The following is a 19232-nucleotide window of genomic DNA, read 5'->3' as shown; positions in this document are numbered from 1 at the left end:
GTGCCCAGCTGATATCCCATACCTAAATTTCCCCTAACTTGGGAAGCGAGGTGGAAATCCAGACCAGAATTGGATTGTGGTTTGAGGTTCTGCCATATCTGTATGTACGCATAATTTATACGTGTGTATGCGCTTGTGCTTATATGGATGTTATATAGATGCTAGATTATCAGAGATGAGCCAGGATTCAAACAGTTTTCTCCGCAGCCAGTTTCTCGTTTCTCCTTCTTCCCATCCCCAACTAGAGTTTCAGGATCCAAATCTGAACCTTGTGCCACTTCTGTAACAGCCCAAAACCAAAGTGCCATGCCCATATCCCTCTCAAAGCTTCGGCAAGGGGGTAGACATGCCAGATTCAGAGTCCGCAGCTCAGGCTAGTGTGTAGCGAGCATGTCTTTTTTTAACACACATATTTACATCCTGGACGAAAGCAGAAAGCACGATGTGTGCTCTGGAAAGGAGAGGTGGAAAATCCCACAATGTCATATCATTTTGTCAGCCTGCATCTTATGTAGACAAATGCAGCTGCCCTAGTAATGGAATGACTGGTATTTCTAGGAAAAACAAACTTCTCAGGAACATTTCAAGTTGACTTTTTTTTTCCGCTTCTCCTCCAACTCCTTGGCATCTTTACCAAATTCATATAAATGGTAGGAGGCCTTTGGTTTAAAATTCCTTTCTTGGCCCTGGCTTTCATAACGAAGCCTCTGAATGGTATTTTTCCTCCAGGCATCAGTTCAAAGAAGTTCAAATAGTGTTCAGTAATCTTTAACGATTCAAGATTTGCTTTTTAATGGTCTTTTTCATTTTGTAGTCACGAGGGCTAGCTAATTTCAGTAGCACAGAGCATAAAACACACGCACCAGGAGATTAGATCACAAAGCAAAGATTTTTTTTTTATGCAACATAATCTGATTGTCCTTCTTTTCCTATGGAGCGAGGCGTCTGAGTTCAGGACCAAAGTATTTTTCCAGGCTAGCCTGCCTCTTTTTACAGTTGTTTTGTCCTTCTAAAATAGATTGGCATCATTGCTCTGGTGTCCGACCTGCACAGAAAGGCTGGATAGGTAAAGAGTTTGGGACGATTTGGGCCCAACTCTGTTTTCCTTGCACTCCTGTCAGTCTGGTATAACTCCACTGAAGCGGTTGCTCTGCATTTACAGCGCTGCGAAGGAACACCGAATTTGGAACGGGGCAGAGACATCTACGTCTATCCATCTAACACAGCCTGACAGAACTGCAAAGGCATTCAGGTGTCTGGAAACCAGACTGCCTGGCTTGTGTTTACATTGTGAAAAGCCAAAAATGTGAAATAGCAGATGAGAGAAAAACCCACTTTTAGCAGCTCCTTTCTGTCGTGTGGCTTATTGAGAACTTCTGCTTCTAACCCCGAAAGGGAAGTATGAGCAGGATCTTCATCTGCCGCCTCCTGCTTTCTTCCAAAAAGAAAACGTATTTGGAAACAAATCTTTTCGTTCCTTTGAAAGTGGAGGAGGAGGCTCTTGAAAGTCAGATATATTTTTCAGGTGCGTCAGAGGCGCGCTGTACATAGATGGCTATCGTCAGGCGTTTCTGTTAAACCACTTAATAGGCTCTCAGGGAGGGGGAGGTTTAATGGAAAGCACAAAGCGTACTGTTCTTTGGCTGCTGGGGCGGAGGTGCAAATTATGCTATACATGCCTTTTCCCTTAAACAAGTGGCCTGTAATTATAGCATGTTGGACTTGAAATGCTGGCCTGGGGCACAGATTTATGCTCTTACAGGTGGCAGCCTTTTTTTGTCATCGCTGTTCACTTTCACTGTTTGTGAAGCAACAGCAGTCACACCCTAATATTATAGCTGGCTGTTAGATATTACGCAGCTGCCAGGCCCTGGAAAACATGTTTCCATCAAGCAAAAATTCATGGGCTTCTATGTAAATGAACTGCAGGTTACAAGTATTCCTCTCTGCTCCTACCAAAGGGCCAACAAACGGACGCAGCATCCAAAGCAGAAGTCCCCGCGTGGCTTTATTCAGCCCCGTGAAGCGGTCCAGGGTGGCAGGGGTGACAGGTCTGCACTGCAGGTTTGCTCTGGATGGACACACAGATAAATTCTCCCTATTCTGAAAGACAAACTGTGACAAGCGGGGGCGGAAGGGCTCCTCCCTAAGAGTCTCTCTATGGCCCAGAAATGAAGCATGTGCTTTTGTAATAGTTTGAGTTTGCAGAGGCACCATGCAGAATCATTTAACCTCACTCTCCTCTCCCTCCTGAACGGTGACTCTATTTACTGGAGCTGGAGCTTCTCACTCAAATAATTTCTAGACAGAACTACAAAGCCTACAAATCTTACCCAAGAAATGACAGACTAATCGCCCCTCTTGCTCTCGCTCCGGCTGGAGTTATCTGCGAGGCACGCTGCTGTCACACAACCGCTCATAAGATGCTGATTCTCGTGACCTAGCTATATTTACTTACATCTCACGGCTCACTCGGAGCTCGGCTGTGTTGTGGGCTTGAAATTTAGGGGCAAAAGGAAACAGTTATCTAACAAGGTCCAGGTAAAACTAAATGGATCGAAGAGAGACAGGCAAAAACCACACAGCATAGAAAGTGGAAGCGTGCGCTTGAAAGCTGTCATTTTGGGCCACCTCCAAACACATATCTTGCCCTAAAATGAAGGTAATCAAACTCGTGTAACAGGATGCTAGCAGGTAGCTCTAGGGAGCAACACTGATGCTGCCCCTTCCCAACCTTGCACAGCTGCATTTGGAGGGTGAGATTTTTTTAATCCTTCCTCTCAGGTATTGGCCACAGCTAGATCAGGACATTGAACTTAGGTTAATGATATGGTCCTTCCTTCCTGAGGTAGTGGACACTAGCAAGTTAAATGCTCAGAGCAGCGCTTGGGGATTTGCTGCAGGTAATTAACTCCCAGCAGCAGTAAGGGGCAAGACTTGCCTATATCCTTCCATACTATACATGTAATATGATGCCATTTACTTATACATATTTTTTAAGTGACACCTGCTTAGCCTAAGTGTATTACAGAAATGAAGCAGTAACATCCCCCATGTGAGGGACAGAGCCAAGCATGCTATAAAAATCATTCTAATTTCTGAAATCCTGATTGAGACCATTGGGAGCTTCGTTATTATTATTATTATTATTATTATTATTATTATTATTATTATCATTATTCCCCATGTAGACATGGCAGCAATGAGAGGAAGCCTTAGATATGCTGCCTAGATAATTGATTGCATGGATTTTATCACACTGATAAGCAAAAATTATAACAAATCTCGTGTCAACCCTGCACTTAGTGGGTTTATTATTGTGCAATAAATATGATGAAAAGAAACCAGCTGTGAGTGGGATTGGCTGGCAGTACCACTGGGTTTTGACAACAGGGCATTTTTGTCTCTCCTGACGTTCAGGTTTTTTTTCCCTTCCTCGACCATCCACAAAAACCCTTTTGCACCTTTTATTTACCTTTAAAAATGTGTTGCGCCGCAGTCCTTTTTCAGCCGTTTTCTGCTCAAATAGGCTGTCAGAGGCGCTTGCAAGCACGTTGGGGCCAAGGCTGTTAATACTGTGGCCCAGTTTTTCATTTCTCTAAGACTGGTTCCTTTGAGAGATTCACTCTATCCCCACTCCGTAGCAAAAGAGTCCAGGGTCAGGAAATGTTGCTTTTCCAAGGGCATCTGGCTCATTCTCTTGCCATTTGTTTAAGCCAGGCTCTTGAAACTTGTCTTTTTCTTTCTCAAGTCTCAGCAGGGAGGCAGATTTGTGATTCAGACTGTGATCTCAGCTCCTATAGCATTACAGTCTTTTGGCTCTGCTTTTTTGAAACAGCCTTTACAGAGCAATTAGATCGTGTTCCATCTTTGAAAAGCGCTAGGAGCATATTTGAGTCCTGGCTCTTTTGTTTGTTTTGTCGTGTCCCAGCCATGTTTCTTGTTAACAGAAGCATTTGTTGTTAATCCTGTAGTTTGTCTCAGTTTCTAATTGTCATTGTGTAATGGTAAATTAGCAAAAAATGTCCGGTCCACGCATAGGTTTACCCCCATCACTTTGGTGGGGATGAACAGGTGCAAACTGAAAGTGTTTGGCCTGCAGTAAATTATGCCAGCTTTGCCAAATTCTGTTTGCCTGGAGCGAGGTAACAGAATTTGCATTGACATCTTGGTATACAGCAGGCAAATAAGTTTTATACCAAGTTTTATATTTAGCTAGCTAATAAGTTTTATATTTAGCTAGGTAAATTTCCCTGACAGGTTTGCAAAGCTGTGTTTAAACACTGTCCTTTATTTAATCTCATGATTTTACTCGTTCTTTACCCTAATAATACAATAGCATTGTTACAATATATGGGTATGGGTTTTTTTTTCTCAGAAGACAGATGGATAGTGACTGAGGCTCAGAGATAATATTTATCTCAGAGATGGTGTAAAGAAGGCAGAGATTTGCAAGTTGATGCATTTTGTGGCTGATAAAATAATTCCAAAAGCGAAGCAATGCTAGCATATAATTTATTTTTAAAAAATCCCAGTTAATAGAACTCCCAGTGCCTTATGACATACATATTGCAATGATGTTGCTCTATAAATGTCCCTTGCTGTCATCATTTACATGACTGATTACCTTGCAGCTGTACAAACTCCAGTAACTTAGTAATAACCTGTTACCACAGAGTGTGCGTCTGCATCTTTGGGTGCACGTTGCATGTTGGTGTGTTTGTGTATCTGTGTGTTTATCTCTCCAGAGCATATAATTACCCAGAATCGTAAATCAAGCTCTTAGGCATAATGCATTGCTTTTCATGTAGAGCACAATATCTGTTCTCTACTTAGCTGGAGGTGAGCTATAATATAAGTCAGCTTCTTTGTTGCTTATCCCAAGACACATTGTTTTTGTACCATTTAATAATTCTGATGATGAGGAAAAGTCAAACAGTGGGCAGTTAGGATACAACAGGATTGCTCTTTCTTCTTCTTTGCCTGGAGTTTCAATACCTTCAGGATTATGTTCCACGGTAAACAAGATATTCCATCTAAATTGTGTAGACTTTAACAGGAATTTTTAATGAGCACATAACTAACAGACTCTTAAGCCTCATGAGAAGCCTCCAATCCCTGCCTAGTGTTCTCTGTTTGGTAATCAAAACAACTTGACGGGGATAAAAAGAAGTAGCTGCTCTTCAGCTAAGTGCTTCATCTTCCATTACAACCTCGCATTCCCTGTTTTCTTTCAACCCAAATACTAAGTCCTAGCAAAAAAGCAATTTAATTTCTGCTCTTTTTAGCCCTTTGGTGTAGGTAGCAAATATTTTGTTGTAATGGCATGAGGACCCAAATAGTGGCTCTTCTATTTAGTAGCTCCCTGTAAGAGCAGCATGTCACTGATCATTCGGGGGGGGAGCAGATGATGGAGCTCATTAGGTAGATGCCCCTAGCGGACAGTAGCCCTAGGCAGCGGCATAACAAGCAGAGTTTGCACCCTGGGCAAACCCTGTTGTGGGTGTGGGAGAAACGAGGGTTCACAGGAGTCTTACCAAAAGTAGTGCTCTGCCTACCCCGGCTCTTGCCTGTAAAGCAGCGCGGTGTCTGTCTGGCACCTGCTGCCTTTGCAAGAGCAGCACTTCGGAGCTGCTCTTGTTTTCAGGGCACAGACTCCACAGAGGTGGGGTATAATTTTGGCTCCCCTCCTAAGTTGGCACCTGGGTTGGCGCCCATCTCTCCCACCCCTAGTTCTTCTGGTCCTAAGAAGCACGTCCTCTTGTTGGTCCATGGATGGAGCTTCCAGGTACAGCAGTGGAATCAGGAGGGCAATATAATGTGAGGGTACGTGGCAAAGACTTGTATACATTTACCTCTGCCCTTTTTTGTGCTATAAGCCCTAGAGATTTCCTTTAGCTCTAGCAGAAGAGGTCGGTGTTTGGAAAGTAGAGCGCTATTAGGATTCTGTTGCCAGGAAGTTCCATAAAGCTGCATTGCTTGAATAATCATCAATTTGGACATCAGAGATGCCTGCATCTGTTTTTCACAAAAGCTGAATCAATCCAATTTCCTATAAATAAGTTAAATGTTGCTGGCTGTTCCTTCAGACACAGTATGAATGAGATTGAGGTTATAGATGCAGAAACAGCAGTGATGAAGAAAGTTCAAGCATCTTTAACTTCCTGAAAGGAAGTGTCCCGTGCACTTAGCCACACTGCCTCTTCTGCACAACCTACCTCAGCTTCATCCAGAGCAGGGTTGGGCAAAATACGTCCTGCCAGGCCATTCTATCCTGCCCGTGGGACCCCTAAAAAATTTAGAAAATTAATATTTATCTGCCCCTGGCTGCCTGTCATATGGCCCTCTATAGCTTGTCAAACCTGAGTAAGCGGCCCTCCGCCTGAAATAATTGCCCACCCCGATCCAGAGCCTATGCATCTGCAGAAAGGGTGATTAAAAAAATGATATGCCATGTCCCTGTGCCACTCTTACCCTCTGAAAAGAGCAGATAAAGGTAGTACGTGCTGTGTTTGTGGGCAAGAGTGATGGACAACAGGCAGAAAGCAAGAAGTAGCTTCCAGGAGTCAAACAATCTTATTTCTGGTGCAGGGGTTGTGAATCATTCAAATGCCTAATTTCAAAAAATGTCTTGATTTTAAAAATTAGTCATTTATTCCGTTCACATTGTGATAGGGAAGAGCTGAAGTCTATGACATGCCTCTGAGGTTACATTACTTGTAGTCATGTTGAAGAGGTGCCAGCGAAGCTCTATTAAGTTTTCCTGCTCACACACAGCATGACGAGCCACTGTCGGATGAAGTTGCACCAACTGTTCCTAGGCAGAAATGTACATTTGCATAAAGTGTTTCACATTTTTATGTTTATTCCTCGCAGATGGCTCCATTTTGAATGTTCTGAATTTGTTTTGACTTAGTCGGTGACTATAGCTTGTAAACAGAAAGCAGACGGGTGTCTATTCTCTGCAGAGGTAGCTCTCCGCATTTAATCTGAAACTTAAGACTGCAGCCAACTCGGAGAGACGAGCCTACCATTAGTCAATCAAAATAATGTTGCAAACCAGTTGAAAGCTGCATATTCAAACTATCAGGAAAGGGCAGACAGAGCACTGCCTGTAAATGAGTGAATTGAGATTGGAGCCGTGCTGCACTTACAGCTCTGTTTTAGCCAGGTTTGAAATGCTGCTTTGCAGCTCAAGAGTGTCTCATTATAAAAGGCTTTGTACTGCATCAAGCAAAGGTTGTGTTAAAATGACACCTGATAACAATGATGTAGTGACTTTATATATTACACGGCAATATACAGAGAAAGATTTATATGTACAAATAAAATAAATAAACTCTTATTTGCACACAGACAAGAAATAATAGAGCAGGCTCTGTTCTGTCTGTATTAAGCATGCGACAGTGCTGATGCTTATCTTCATATGTTCAATCTAAGGAAAAGCACTTTTAGAGCAAATTAATCCCAGGAATAGACTCCTCTGCTTTTGTTTTCATGTTTATTCAGACCCAGCATCCGACTCTGTTAGCAAGGATTTTTTCACATTTAGCATTAATTCTTTCCTACCAGCATGCAAACCTTTTATCTCCTCCATAGACTCGCTCACTAGAAGGATGCTAACTTTGTTCTCTGGGGTCCTGAGTGTAACTGAGCCGTGCTTTGCTTCAGAGGGCTCCCAGTGCCAAAGGGTCCTCCAGTGTGTTATTAAATTGGAAGCTGTAGCTCAGCTAAGTGCCGCAGCATTCACAGACACCTAGTCTGTTGGACCCAATTACCCCAATCAATAAAAGAAATGTTTTGTTTATTAGTAACTGCCTTACCCAAGCAGAATGAATATGTGCCATGGCTTCGTTCAACTCTGCCTGCAGATTGCTGAGGTCTTTCCATCACCCCGCTGGAGACTATATGATTTGTAAATCAGAAAGAATTTACTGACACCTACCATAAAATTAAGCTGTTAAAGAGCCCGTGCAGCCTGTTTAAATGTAGACCTAAACAACCTTCTTTGCTGTTTAGCCCAAGATAAATCTTTTTTAAAGTCTTGTTCTAAATCACTTCCTAATTTTAATGAGTTTATATATCAGCCTTTGCCAGCTTTTTACCGTGGCCATGCTCAAAGATTGCAGCAATGATAAAGTATGGACTAAAATTGTTTATTACATATTATTCTTTAGAAGCAAAACTTTTTTTTCCCACAGAGGCTGTTGGGAAAGTTATTGATTTTCTGCCACAGTGTAAAATGTTTGACCTTTCTAATATGAGCAATGATTAGAAGGCCAATAAAATGACATCAGTCTATTTAAACTTTAGAGTTCACAGGGCAAATAGCTAAATGTGTCGCTTTTAACTATGTCCATGGACTGTAAACGTACCTTCCCCAGCTTTCAGCTGTAATGAAGGGCTAAGGAGGCAGCTGGTCAAATCTCCAAAATGCTATTCTGAGTGTACACAGGTGTGCGTATGTGCACATGCGTGTGTGAGACAGAGAAAGAGAAGGTGTGCGTTACATGCTTACTTGAACATGTATTAAATGCATGTATCTCGTGTACTTTACTGTGAATGCATGTGTTTCTTTTCCACTGAAGGACGAATCCTTTCTTTTACTGACTTCGAGAAATCAGCGGGAGCTGTGCTGTTGATTGCCCTAAGAGCAGTCTCAGACCATCTTCTGAAGCCAGTGACAAAACTTCCATTGATTTTGGGGGTGCTGGGTCAGACACCACATGCCTGAGTATATATGAGCATGCACCCTTTCACTTGATGAAAAGCTCTCTGCATTTACAGGGATAAATTATCTTTTGTTATACTAGTACAACCTCCCTGAGCCCACAGGAGTAACTAAGAGGAGGATACGTTGTGAATGCATGAAGTATAATAGCTGCATGAAGGCTATCGGTATCATACTACCTATAAAATAGGGAACTCAGGAACCATTCTCAGAGCATAATTTTCTAGTGCATCAGTGTTACAAAGGAAATACCTAAAGAAAAGTCTATTAGGAAACCACTTCAGTAAATCAGATCTCAGAACCCACGTTCAAACCAGACAAAAACCTCTCTGTGATGCACCACGTGTCCAGCCACGTCGGCCTGTCTCCATGTACATTTCTCTTTCTCAGTTCCTTTGAAAACTCCTTCTTGATCCCTTAGGACCTACTTTCCCCAATAATCCATCTGGTTTCCGAACTGTGCAAATCCACACGAGCCCATTCATCAGCATGGGAGATGCTTTATCTTACTTTGCTGCTGAAACCAAGCCCATGTTGCGTATTCAGCCCCACTCAGCATTGCATTGAGCTGTGCCCCTCATGGGTACGTAGTCTAAAAAGCCCAAGCACAGCAACACACCATTTTCAAACCAGCACAGAGGTTTTCTCTTCCATGACCAGTGCTCGTGATTGAGTAAACACCTTACCTTTGCTCTAGCATTTAATCAATTCAAGCAACCTTCGTTGCTCGATGTATTGCAAAGTGAAATGAATTATTTCTTAATTATTCTGGAGAAGAGAGGACTAGTCATTGCTGCTGTTAGAATTTTTTTTTTTATTCTGATGTTAGTGGTGCCGTGTCCATTGTGTCTCCTCCTCATTGCTACATTCACGACAGGAACCAGCTCATGATTACCGGCAGTCTTTTTGCCATGTCACACAAAACCATATCATACAATTTTTGCCCGAACAAAGCTGTGCTTGCAATAGGGCGTCATTCACTGCATGGCTCGATCTCGCCACTGTGTGGTTGCCTTCACGTCCCATTGAAATGAGGGGGCAGTCTGTTCATTAACTAGTCCTGCTGGATGAAGAATTCCTCGTCGAGTGGCAAACAGGTCCTTGAAGCGATTAATGGAAGAACAGGAGAGACTTCAGTTAGTTACTACGTCATTGCCTCAGGCACCGTGGAAGCATTGTGATACTGGGCACAGTGTATAAAGGATTTATAGAGCACTCTTTCTACGAGACTCCTGAGAGCACGGCTCAGTCCTCCTGCACGTACTTCAAGCTCAGAAATGAGCCTGTGAAGATGCCCTGGGGCACCCTCTTCCCTGCGGTAGGCCTGAGATCTCCGAGAGCAGTGGTGAGGGATGCCGTTGCGGGGGGTTCACCAACTCATGTCCAAGTTTCGCATGCGAGGGCAAGCAGCCCTCGCGGGAGCACTGCAGGCGTGTTACAGCCATCCCCGTGCACTCTTCAGGATAGACCAGATACAAGGGCTTGTGAGAGCACAGCTGTATCAGGGTCTACAATATTCTCACTCCTCTCAGGAGGGACCGTGGCCTGAGCAAAAAACTGCTTCCATATGTGATAGTTTAGAGACCATATGGCTTCTCTGTTAAAAAGTCAGGATTTCATATGGCGTGTGCATGTTGGGGCACAATAAACACCTCGATTAACATACATGCTTATCCATCTGCTTGTGGAATGAGACCTAGCCTAAAGGGATACCCACAGAAAAGAAAAATTCAGTATTTAGGACATGACCTTGGGATCCAAGTGATTCAAATGAACTCCCGGTTTTGCCCCAGACTTCTTGTGTGACCTTAGGGAAGCCCCTTTGTCTGCCGCTGTGCCTCAGTTCTTCCTCTATAAAATGGGGGTAGCAGCATTTCCCTTCCTTACAGTAAGGGTAACTATATTGAAGACGATGGGGTGTTCACTTGTTCTAGTAATGGAGGTCATGTGAGTGTCTTGGATAGAAAAATGAAGTAATTTAGAGCCCAGTCGCACAAGGGTTTAAGATCATTGATTTAATATAACTACTCACAGTGTATACAATTAAGCAGAAGCATAAGTATTTAGAGATCAAGCAGGACTACGGCTTGTTTTAGGCCATAACTAGCTGAAACCATGTATGAAAACCTGTGAAGCAGCTTTGGAGATCACTGAGTTTGGTGGAGAGGCAGAGAGGGATCCGTGCGTTTCTGCAAGGGAAGAAAATCTGACTGGCTGAGCTTTGTCCTCTGGGATTGTGGCTGGATGTGGATATCTGACCATAATCTTTCTAGGCAGCTCTGTAAACTTTGAAAATTTAGGGCCCCAAGCAGTTTCTAGTGTTGTATGAGTTTAAACCTTGCCAGTGATGAAACCATTTATTCTGAAGAGTTTCCTGGTCTGTATATGGCCCGTGGAGAAATACACAATTTTGGTGCCAATCACACAATGGTTTTCACAAATCCTGTAGCAGTAATGGTGTGAGCAGGCGCTGTTTGTCCAGCCGCTAGGAGAAGTTAATGTTTCTGTAAGAAGGTGCTGAATGGTGCTAACCACTGAAGGAGTTTTCTCACTTTAACAGATTTTTCCCTTGCTTGACATTACCAAAATTTATCACTTTTGTCTTTCAGGTGTAAGCCGTTTTTAGTGTTGCAGCCACACCAGCCAACCATGCATTAGGAACTGGGCCCTTATTTTAATTTCTTATAATTTATTGTTCTTTTTGTCCAATAATTTCACAAACACTAATGCACACTTCAAATGCAGGAGATATTTTGATCCCCAAATTGTTTAGCACTTTATGCAGGAAAAATCGTAGGCCACAGTCATGACACTCCTAGAGGATGGCTGCTGGCTTCCTGTGGCAGAGCTGGTTGTTGTTTTTCCCCCCTTCCCTTCTTTGCTCTAACCATTTTGTCTGTCTATCTTGTCTTGTATTCAGTTTTCAAAGCAATGCCATGAGGGGCTTCCTTTTTTTACTGCCGAAAGGGGAACAATATATTTTAGATATGAATATACATGTAAATATATATGTATGCATGTCTATCTATAATGCGTATATTATTAACATTCATTGAGAAGTTCAAGCTTAGAAAATCTGCTTGAAACATTTATTACGATTATTATTTCTGATTGAAAAGATCCTAAAATGAATCCCTAAATTTGCATGACATATAAAATCATCCGAAGAACTGGATGAGAGGTGTCCTTGATAAACTAGGTGACCTTTCTCTTGAAATTTAGGAGGGTTTTTTTCCCCTGACTGTCATATTGTGCAAGGAAGATGAGCTATTAAGCGAATGTTAAAATGTATTGTTTCCCTTTGAAAGCTAATCCTGTTCCTCATTTTCATTAATGTTGGCTCATATTCTTTTTCTTTTTCCTTTCGTTTTGTTTTTTTGCAACCGTTTTTTGCATGAAAATGCAGAGTAGCAATAAACAGAATTTTTTTTTTTTTTGGTAAGACTTGCTTTAAGACTCTTCTCTTTCAGATCCAGTTAAAGTCTTTAAGTTCAGTTATTTTAAAATGCAATATTCTTCAATTCCTTAAAAAAAAATATGAAGAAATGTAATGAGGTGCAAAAGCGATCTTCTAGCCCTCACTAATTGGTAAACAGCGGACAGGGGATGGCGTAATGTCCTGTAAGAATGTCATTGTCTACTGTTACCAGGTCACCACGAGACAGTAGCCGAAGCGGGGAGAAACTGGAATTGGCCATGTCAAACCTCACTGCAGACGTCTTGGAGTTACTACTGGAGTTTGTTTATACAGGTTCTTTGATCATAGATTCTGCCAATGCAAAAACCCTTCTGGAGGCTGCCAGCAAGTTCCAGTTTCATACTTTCTGCAAAGTCTGCGTTTCATTTCTAGGTAGGTATCATCCCCATTCCACTGAATGAGCTTTTAAGCTTTTATCAAGTTGCTCTGCTAGGAAATGCAAGATTAAATGTCATTTGAAATACAGTGGGCTTCCCTTTGTTTGGACTGGGATCTGAACTTAAATTGTTCCCATTGCTGCAGAGGTAAACTGATTTACAGACAGTAAGGTTGTTTGTACAGCAGGGAAAAAAATATCCAACTGCATTCACATTTCGGATAGATTTTTTTCGTAGTGACATTTAATTTCAAAAGGTCATACTTTATACAGAAACACAGTGATGAAATGCACACCCATGTCCTATTCATGTGGGCATGACAGTAGATGACAGAAATTATGCCAGACTACCTTTGGTACCCATAACAATAGATGAATATGGCTTCTTCAGTCGGGGTCTGCCAGTTTCTTGGAAAGTCACGCACAGTCTCCAAGGCCTTGTAAATAAGATCTGCCTTAAGCACAGCGAGTGGCATGCTATGCCTTTAATATAGAGAGATGTATTAATATGTGATTAGTATTATTATAATAAAGTTAAAGACTGCTCCACAGTCCAGCAGGCTCACAGGTTGTTTATAAAAATCTATATCACCCTCACAGTGTGCTTTTAACCATCTACAGTGCACTACTTGTTTGTGTACCACACTTGTAGCATTTATTTGCAATCTTTATCAACATAATATGTGACCTACATATTATGTACTTCCATGTGCTCGCTTTCAGGATACAATGAAGCAATCTTTTTTTGACACCCTATTTCCCCTGATACCTAAACCATACCTCTCAGCTCTTGTTCATTATGAGGCATGTCTTTCCCTTTGGAACCCAAATTTATTTCTGTCTTATGTGAACCAGGAGTTGTCCTACGAGTCTCTCATTTTAAATTGGCATGTGGCACTGCCGAGGGTTGAAGATGAGCCTTTAGGAAGTGTTAGAAATGTTCAAAATGAAATCCAGCATTGAGTCTGGTTCACCACTGTATGACTTCCAAATGATACTCTGGCATAACTATTCATTTCAGAGGACTTGCACCAGTGTGCATTTGCATCAATGTAGTAATGAAACAGTCCCATTATTTCTAGCTTCTTTTCTCAACGTTCTTTGCTGTTTCACTTATTTAAATGTCTGGCATCGACTGCGTGGGCAGAAGCAGTTTGAAAACTATCTCGATCATTCCCAATGTGATGGTTGTAAAACTTGAGCAAAGGCTGTTGCATTGGCACTGCTTTCCTGTAGCTTCTTTCCGATGCCTTTTAAATGAATAGATCTTAGAGCCTTTCTATTTAAGAACATTATCTCTAAAGGTTCAGCCACAGAAACAAAATACATTTATTTCACTAAATCAATGTGAGATTTCCCTTTTCCAATATTTAATATTTGAGTTCAGTGAACCATGCTATGGTCTGAAATAGGAGAGTTGGCTGTAAGTTTAGTGATATATAGGGAGTCACTGGAATTCTGTATTCTCATTTGGAGAATTCATAGAGCATAATTGCTCATTTTTATTTATAGCTCTGACTGGAGTTGTGTTTCAGAGATAAAACAGCATTTGCCATCTAAAAAGTATAGGAAAGTCGCTATTGCTTGTTTTGTTTTTCCTCTAACAAGCCAAAAAAGGCTACAATGACACAAAATAGTATTCTCAGTAGTCATGGGGGGTCCACCAATGGAGAAACAGGCCACCTCCCTCTAAATCTACCAAGAAATGACCCTGTCAGAAATGACACTTCTTATCCACTTCACTGCTATGACTGTACCGAGCCTCTTTCTCTCTGTCCTCCAGTCTTTAATCCACTTTTTCACCAAATTGTCACTTCTCTTTTTTTCCAGACATAGAGCTTCGGAGTTGTTTTTCCCGGCCCCTTATTTACTCTCCGGAGAATTGACACCGCAGTCACAATAGCCACCCAAAGCACAATTCTGGGGATTCATCGGCATATTCATTTGGGGCTGTAAGTTAGGGACTGTGTCACAGAGAGATCAAACAAGGGGGATTATAATAGCTGATATACCGTCTGGAGCAGCAGTCTGATGACAAAGCCTGCTGAGTCTATAAAAGTCTGCTTTCCTCAGTGAAAAAAATGCTAGTGGTCTAGAAGGTGGTCTAGGTGTCAGGTACAGACATTGCACAGGCCAGTCTATACCCAGAACAGAACAGAAGTCCGGCGCACACAGACTGGTTTAAAAATGGCAGAACCCCAACCCAGTCTAAAATTTTCACGCCCTCCCCTCCGCCCCCGCACCAAAGGATATGAATGCACGTCGTGTTTGCTACCAATCTAAACTACTCCACTTTTACAGAAAACCATGCAACTTAGATCAGTTCGCCTCAGGCTTTTTGAATGTTGGTACCTAGCCACAATGTCAAGGAGGAGGCTAACGAGAAGCAGAAGTTCTGATTTTTTTTTCCAAAGAAAAAGATTTGAGCAAGAAGCTTGTCAGAGAATCCAGGAGGAAGCACTGACAGCAGGTGGATGAAGAGCCACCTGGGAGTCCTGCATGAGAGAAGGGAAGAAGGTCCACCCATAAAATCAGAAAATCATAGACAAGAAGGGCTGGAAGGGACCTCAGGAGGTCATCTAGTCCAATCCCCTGTCTGAGGCAGGGCCATGCCTAATCAAACCATCATATATACATTCTTGTCTAACCTATTAATAAAATTGCACAATCAAGGCTACAAAGAGTAGCACCCTAATCTGCCACAGGTAAAGCAGGGGGACAGTGGCAGTCAGTGGGTACATCTACACGAGATGCTTAATATGCAGTAGACTAATTCCACTGCACATGAGTGCATCATGGCAAAAGCCATGCTGATGTGCTAATGTGCAGCCGTATTAGTCTACTGTGCATCACAAAAAGGCTGTGCGCCAGCGCTACTGTACAGTAACACCAGTTACTGCACATTTAGTTAGTACTTAATATTAGAGGTACTAAACTTAATGTGCAGTAACAACAGTGCATTCGTGTACATGTAGACACACCCACTATCCTGCTGCTGCAAGGCTTATTAAAATACTCTTGAGAGAACCAAGGAAGAGGCCATCCTGCTACAGAGGATAGCAAAAACACCCAGTCTCTACTAATCTGGTGCCAATGGAGTAAAATTTTTTCCTGATCCTAAATATGGTGATTGGTCTGACCCTGAGCAGAGGGACAAGACCTTCTAGCCAGGAACCTCCAGCTTGGACTGCAGTCAACGCCAAGCATTTCTAAGGAAGGTGAATAAGACCTTGACATGTGTAGCAACAGGAGGGGGAAAAAAATCCTTCCTGGCTCTATATGGCAAACAGTAAAGCCCAAAAAAATGGGTAATATCAAGCACCCTCAGGACTGTCCTGACTTGAGCAGGAAGCTGTACTAGATGACCTTGTGAGGACCCTTCCAACCCTATTTTCTTATGATCTCTCACTGATCTGTTTGGGGAGTGGAGGAGTACCTTTTTAACCATCCTTTGCAGAACAGTCCAAGCATAGATACTCCTAGATCATACCTGACCATCGCTTATCCAGCCTCTTCTAGAAAATTTCAGTGATGGAGTTGCCATAGCTTCCCTGGGAGGTCTATCCTACTCCATTACTATTCTAAAAGAAAGTTATTCCCAATACCTAATCTACATCTACTTTCCTGCAACCTCAAGCCGTGGATTCATGTCCTGTTCTCTGCAGCAAGAAAGAAAAAAGTGTTTTCTCTCTTTTTGATGGTAGTCCTTCAGATTTGTAGACTGCTATCGTGTTCCCTCTTAAACACCTTCTCCTCAGTATGAACATACCTGTTTTCTTCAACCTGTCTTCACATGGCTTGCCTTCTAAATCCTTTATCATTTTTGTCACTTGTCTCTTGACTTTTAACAACTTCTCCACATACTTTGAAAATGTGGAATCCAGAAATGCACACAATACTCGAGATGAGGCCTAACCAACACTGAGTACCGAGGCATTGCTACTTCCTGTCCTGCACCTAGTGCTCCTATTAATGCAACCCAAACTTGCATTTGCCTTTTGTGCAGCTGCATCTCTACAAACTCATATTGAAGCTGTGATCCACCAAGTCTCCTAGATTCTCCTCCATAGCACTGCCATCCAACCAGGTGTCTCCATTTTGAATCTGTGTTTTGATTATTCTTCCTGAGGTGTAGCACCGTGTATTTGCCAGCATTGAACTTCATCTTACTAGCTCCAGCCCGGTTTTCCAAACTGTCAGGATCCTTCTGAATAGTGCTTTTGTCCTCTAGTATATTTGCAGTCTTTCCCAGTTCCATGTTTTCTGTAGATTTGCTCAAGAAGCTCTCTATTCCAGTATCCAGGTCATTAAAACACACATTGTACAGCACTGAGGCCAGATCAGACCTCTTTGGGACTTCACTTGAAACCTCCTCCCATTCTGACATGGATCTTGTATTATCACCCTTTGCTTAAAGCTATTGAGCCAGTTGTCTGTCCACCTTGTAGTAATTTTGTCTTGCCCACATTTCTCCAATTCGTTTATGAGAAGGTCATGTGGGATTTCATGAATAGCCTTGCTGAAGTCCAGATACAGTATATCCACAGTATTCCCTTCATCCATCCAAGTAGTTATCTGTAATTTCATGTGTCCCTTTTTTTTGTCTTTTTTTAAAAAATCATTATGTTGCCTCTTGTCCAGTCCTTTGGTACCTCACCAAGATTTCATAAATATTGCCAAGAGCTCCAAGTTCTCCTGTGTCCGTTCCTTCTGTACCCTGGGATGAAATTCTTCAGGCCCTACTGCCTTGAATTGTTCAAATCCATTCATTCAGACCCATTCTGACGGTCTGCCTTGTTATCTCGTTCCTCAGATTGTTCCCTTCCTTATCCAAGTAATCCTTACTAGATGTTTGGTTGCAGCTTAATGTTTTGTGGAGACTGAGCTCTTCTTTCCTTGTGTCTTCTGTTAAGAGTTCCTCATGGCTATTGAACAGTGGACCCACAGGTTCCTTGGTCTTTATTTCTGGCCAACATATTTATAAAACCCTTCTTGTTGCCTGTGGCTTCTCGTACCAGGTGAAGCTCATTTTTTACTTTTGCTATCCTGATTTTTTTCCCTGCAAGTTCTTACTATTTCCTGATAATCTTTCTTGGTGACCTGCCCATTTTTCCATTGCCTGTATACTTTCCTTTTGCATTTGAGGCATCCTAGAAGCTCCTTGTGCAGCCACATTGGTTTCTTGCCATTCTTTCGGTGCTTCCATCGTGTCAGACCAGCTTCCCGTTGGGCTTTCAATGCTTTGCTCTTTAGAAACTTCCAGCACTCTGGGGCTTTCTGTCCTTCAGTCTCTCTTCCCATGGTGATGCGTACAAACTCTCTGACTTGGTTGAAATCTGCATTTTTGAAATCCACTGTTTTAGTTCTGATGACCTAATGCTTTCCCCATCTCAGGATCAGAATTGTATCACATTGTAATCATTTTCTCCCAAGTTTCCAGTCGCCTTCTTATCCTCCACCAGTTCTTCCCTGGTCTTAAAACCACTGTCCCTGAGGCCCTGCACTTCCTGCTTTCCAGACTACTGGGTTCTCCAGTTCTTGCCTGCTGATGTCCTCACCTCTGCCTTTTCCCCAGCTGTACCACAACAGAGTACTTTATGCTCTTACTGACTTCAGTGTGTTCTTCTTAATTTCTTGGGAACCTTCTTCTTCTGCCAGTAGTCACATGCTGCTATTTCTGTTCTTTTCCCTTTGGCCTCTCCAGTGCCAGCTTCTCATAACTCCCATCCAAAACATCTTAATTTTCCTTTATAGCATGGAGTGTGGACATCTGTGATCCCAACCCTTCATTCAGACGGCAAAGATCTCAGAAAGGTGTTTTGGATTAGTTTTGTATAACCAAGGGAACAAATGTGGGGGCCAGCAGGAGAGCAAAGCCCAGTTAATGTCACTGGAATACTTTGGAGGTCTTAAAGAAGTCTTGCAAATATGACCTGACTCTTTCAATGCTTGTACATGAACAAGGATGGAATCCCATTAACTAAATGGATCACAGGCTGCAACAGGGAGGTGTATTTGTTTGAGCTGATTTTATAGATTCATGGCCGTTAGGGGCTGGAAGGGACCTTACAGATCATCAGGTCCAGCCCCCCTGCACTTGGGCAGGAAAGACTTGCCTGACTTCTATGGCATGCTAAAAGATGCCTCCCTAAATTTAAAGACCATATTCAATACAAGTGAAATGCCTATGATGCCTTCAGGTAGACTGACACATGGAAACATCTACCAGATCCTGCCAGCTTATATTCTCTGTGTCCAGCACATCAATATCATCCACAAACTTCAGATGGTTGATCTTCCTGACTTGCACCTTTACCCCAATGCCCTTTTTGATGCAAACAGAGGATTTATCTTTTCAGATAGCAGTTCTGAGATTATCAATTAACAGTGCTCAGATTATCTTTCTGTAGCCCATCCCCATTCTCCCAAAGGTAGTAAATCATTCATTCCACTTCAACAGCCATATTAGAAGTGATAGAGCCCACAAAACCTTCCCAAGCCTTCTCAGTGGACTTTTATTCACTTTGAAGAGGGTGATGAAGTAGATCAGATCATTATCATAGTATCATAGTATCATAGTAGCTAGAGTCGGAAGGGACCTAGGTAGATCATCTAGTCCGACCCCCTGCCTTGGCAGGAAAGAGCAC

At 42.3% G+C, this 19232-nt stretch overlaps 1 protein-coding gene across 2 annotated transcripts in view; it reads left to right on the top strand.

The window, feature by feature from the left end:
• Positions 1-19232, top strand: part of KLHL29 (kelch like family member 29) — a 473943-nt gene that overhangs the window by 383192 nt on the left and 71519 nt on the right. For both annotated transcript variants that reach the window (XM_019537334.1, XM_019537335.1), the window contains exon 6: positions 12382-12581. In XM_019537334.1, coding sequence (XP_019392879.1) covers positions 12382-12581 — 200 coding nt within the window. The remainder of the gene's footprint in view (positions 1-12381; positions 12582-19232) is intronic.

This window comes from Crocodylus porosus, unplaced genomic scaffold (assembly GCF_001723895.1).
Source record: "Crocodylus porosus isolate Cpor-Errol unplaced genomic scaffold, CroPor_comp1, whole genome shotgun sequence".
Classification (NCBI taxonomy): domain Eukaryota; kingdom Metazoa; phylum Chordata; order Crocodylia; family Crocodylidae; genus Crocodylus; species Crocodylus porosus.
Note: the sequence above shows the minus strand (reverse complement) of the source record. Positions and strands in the feature narration are given on the sequence as shown.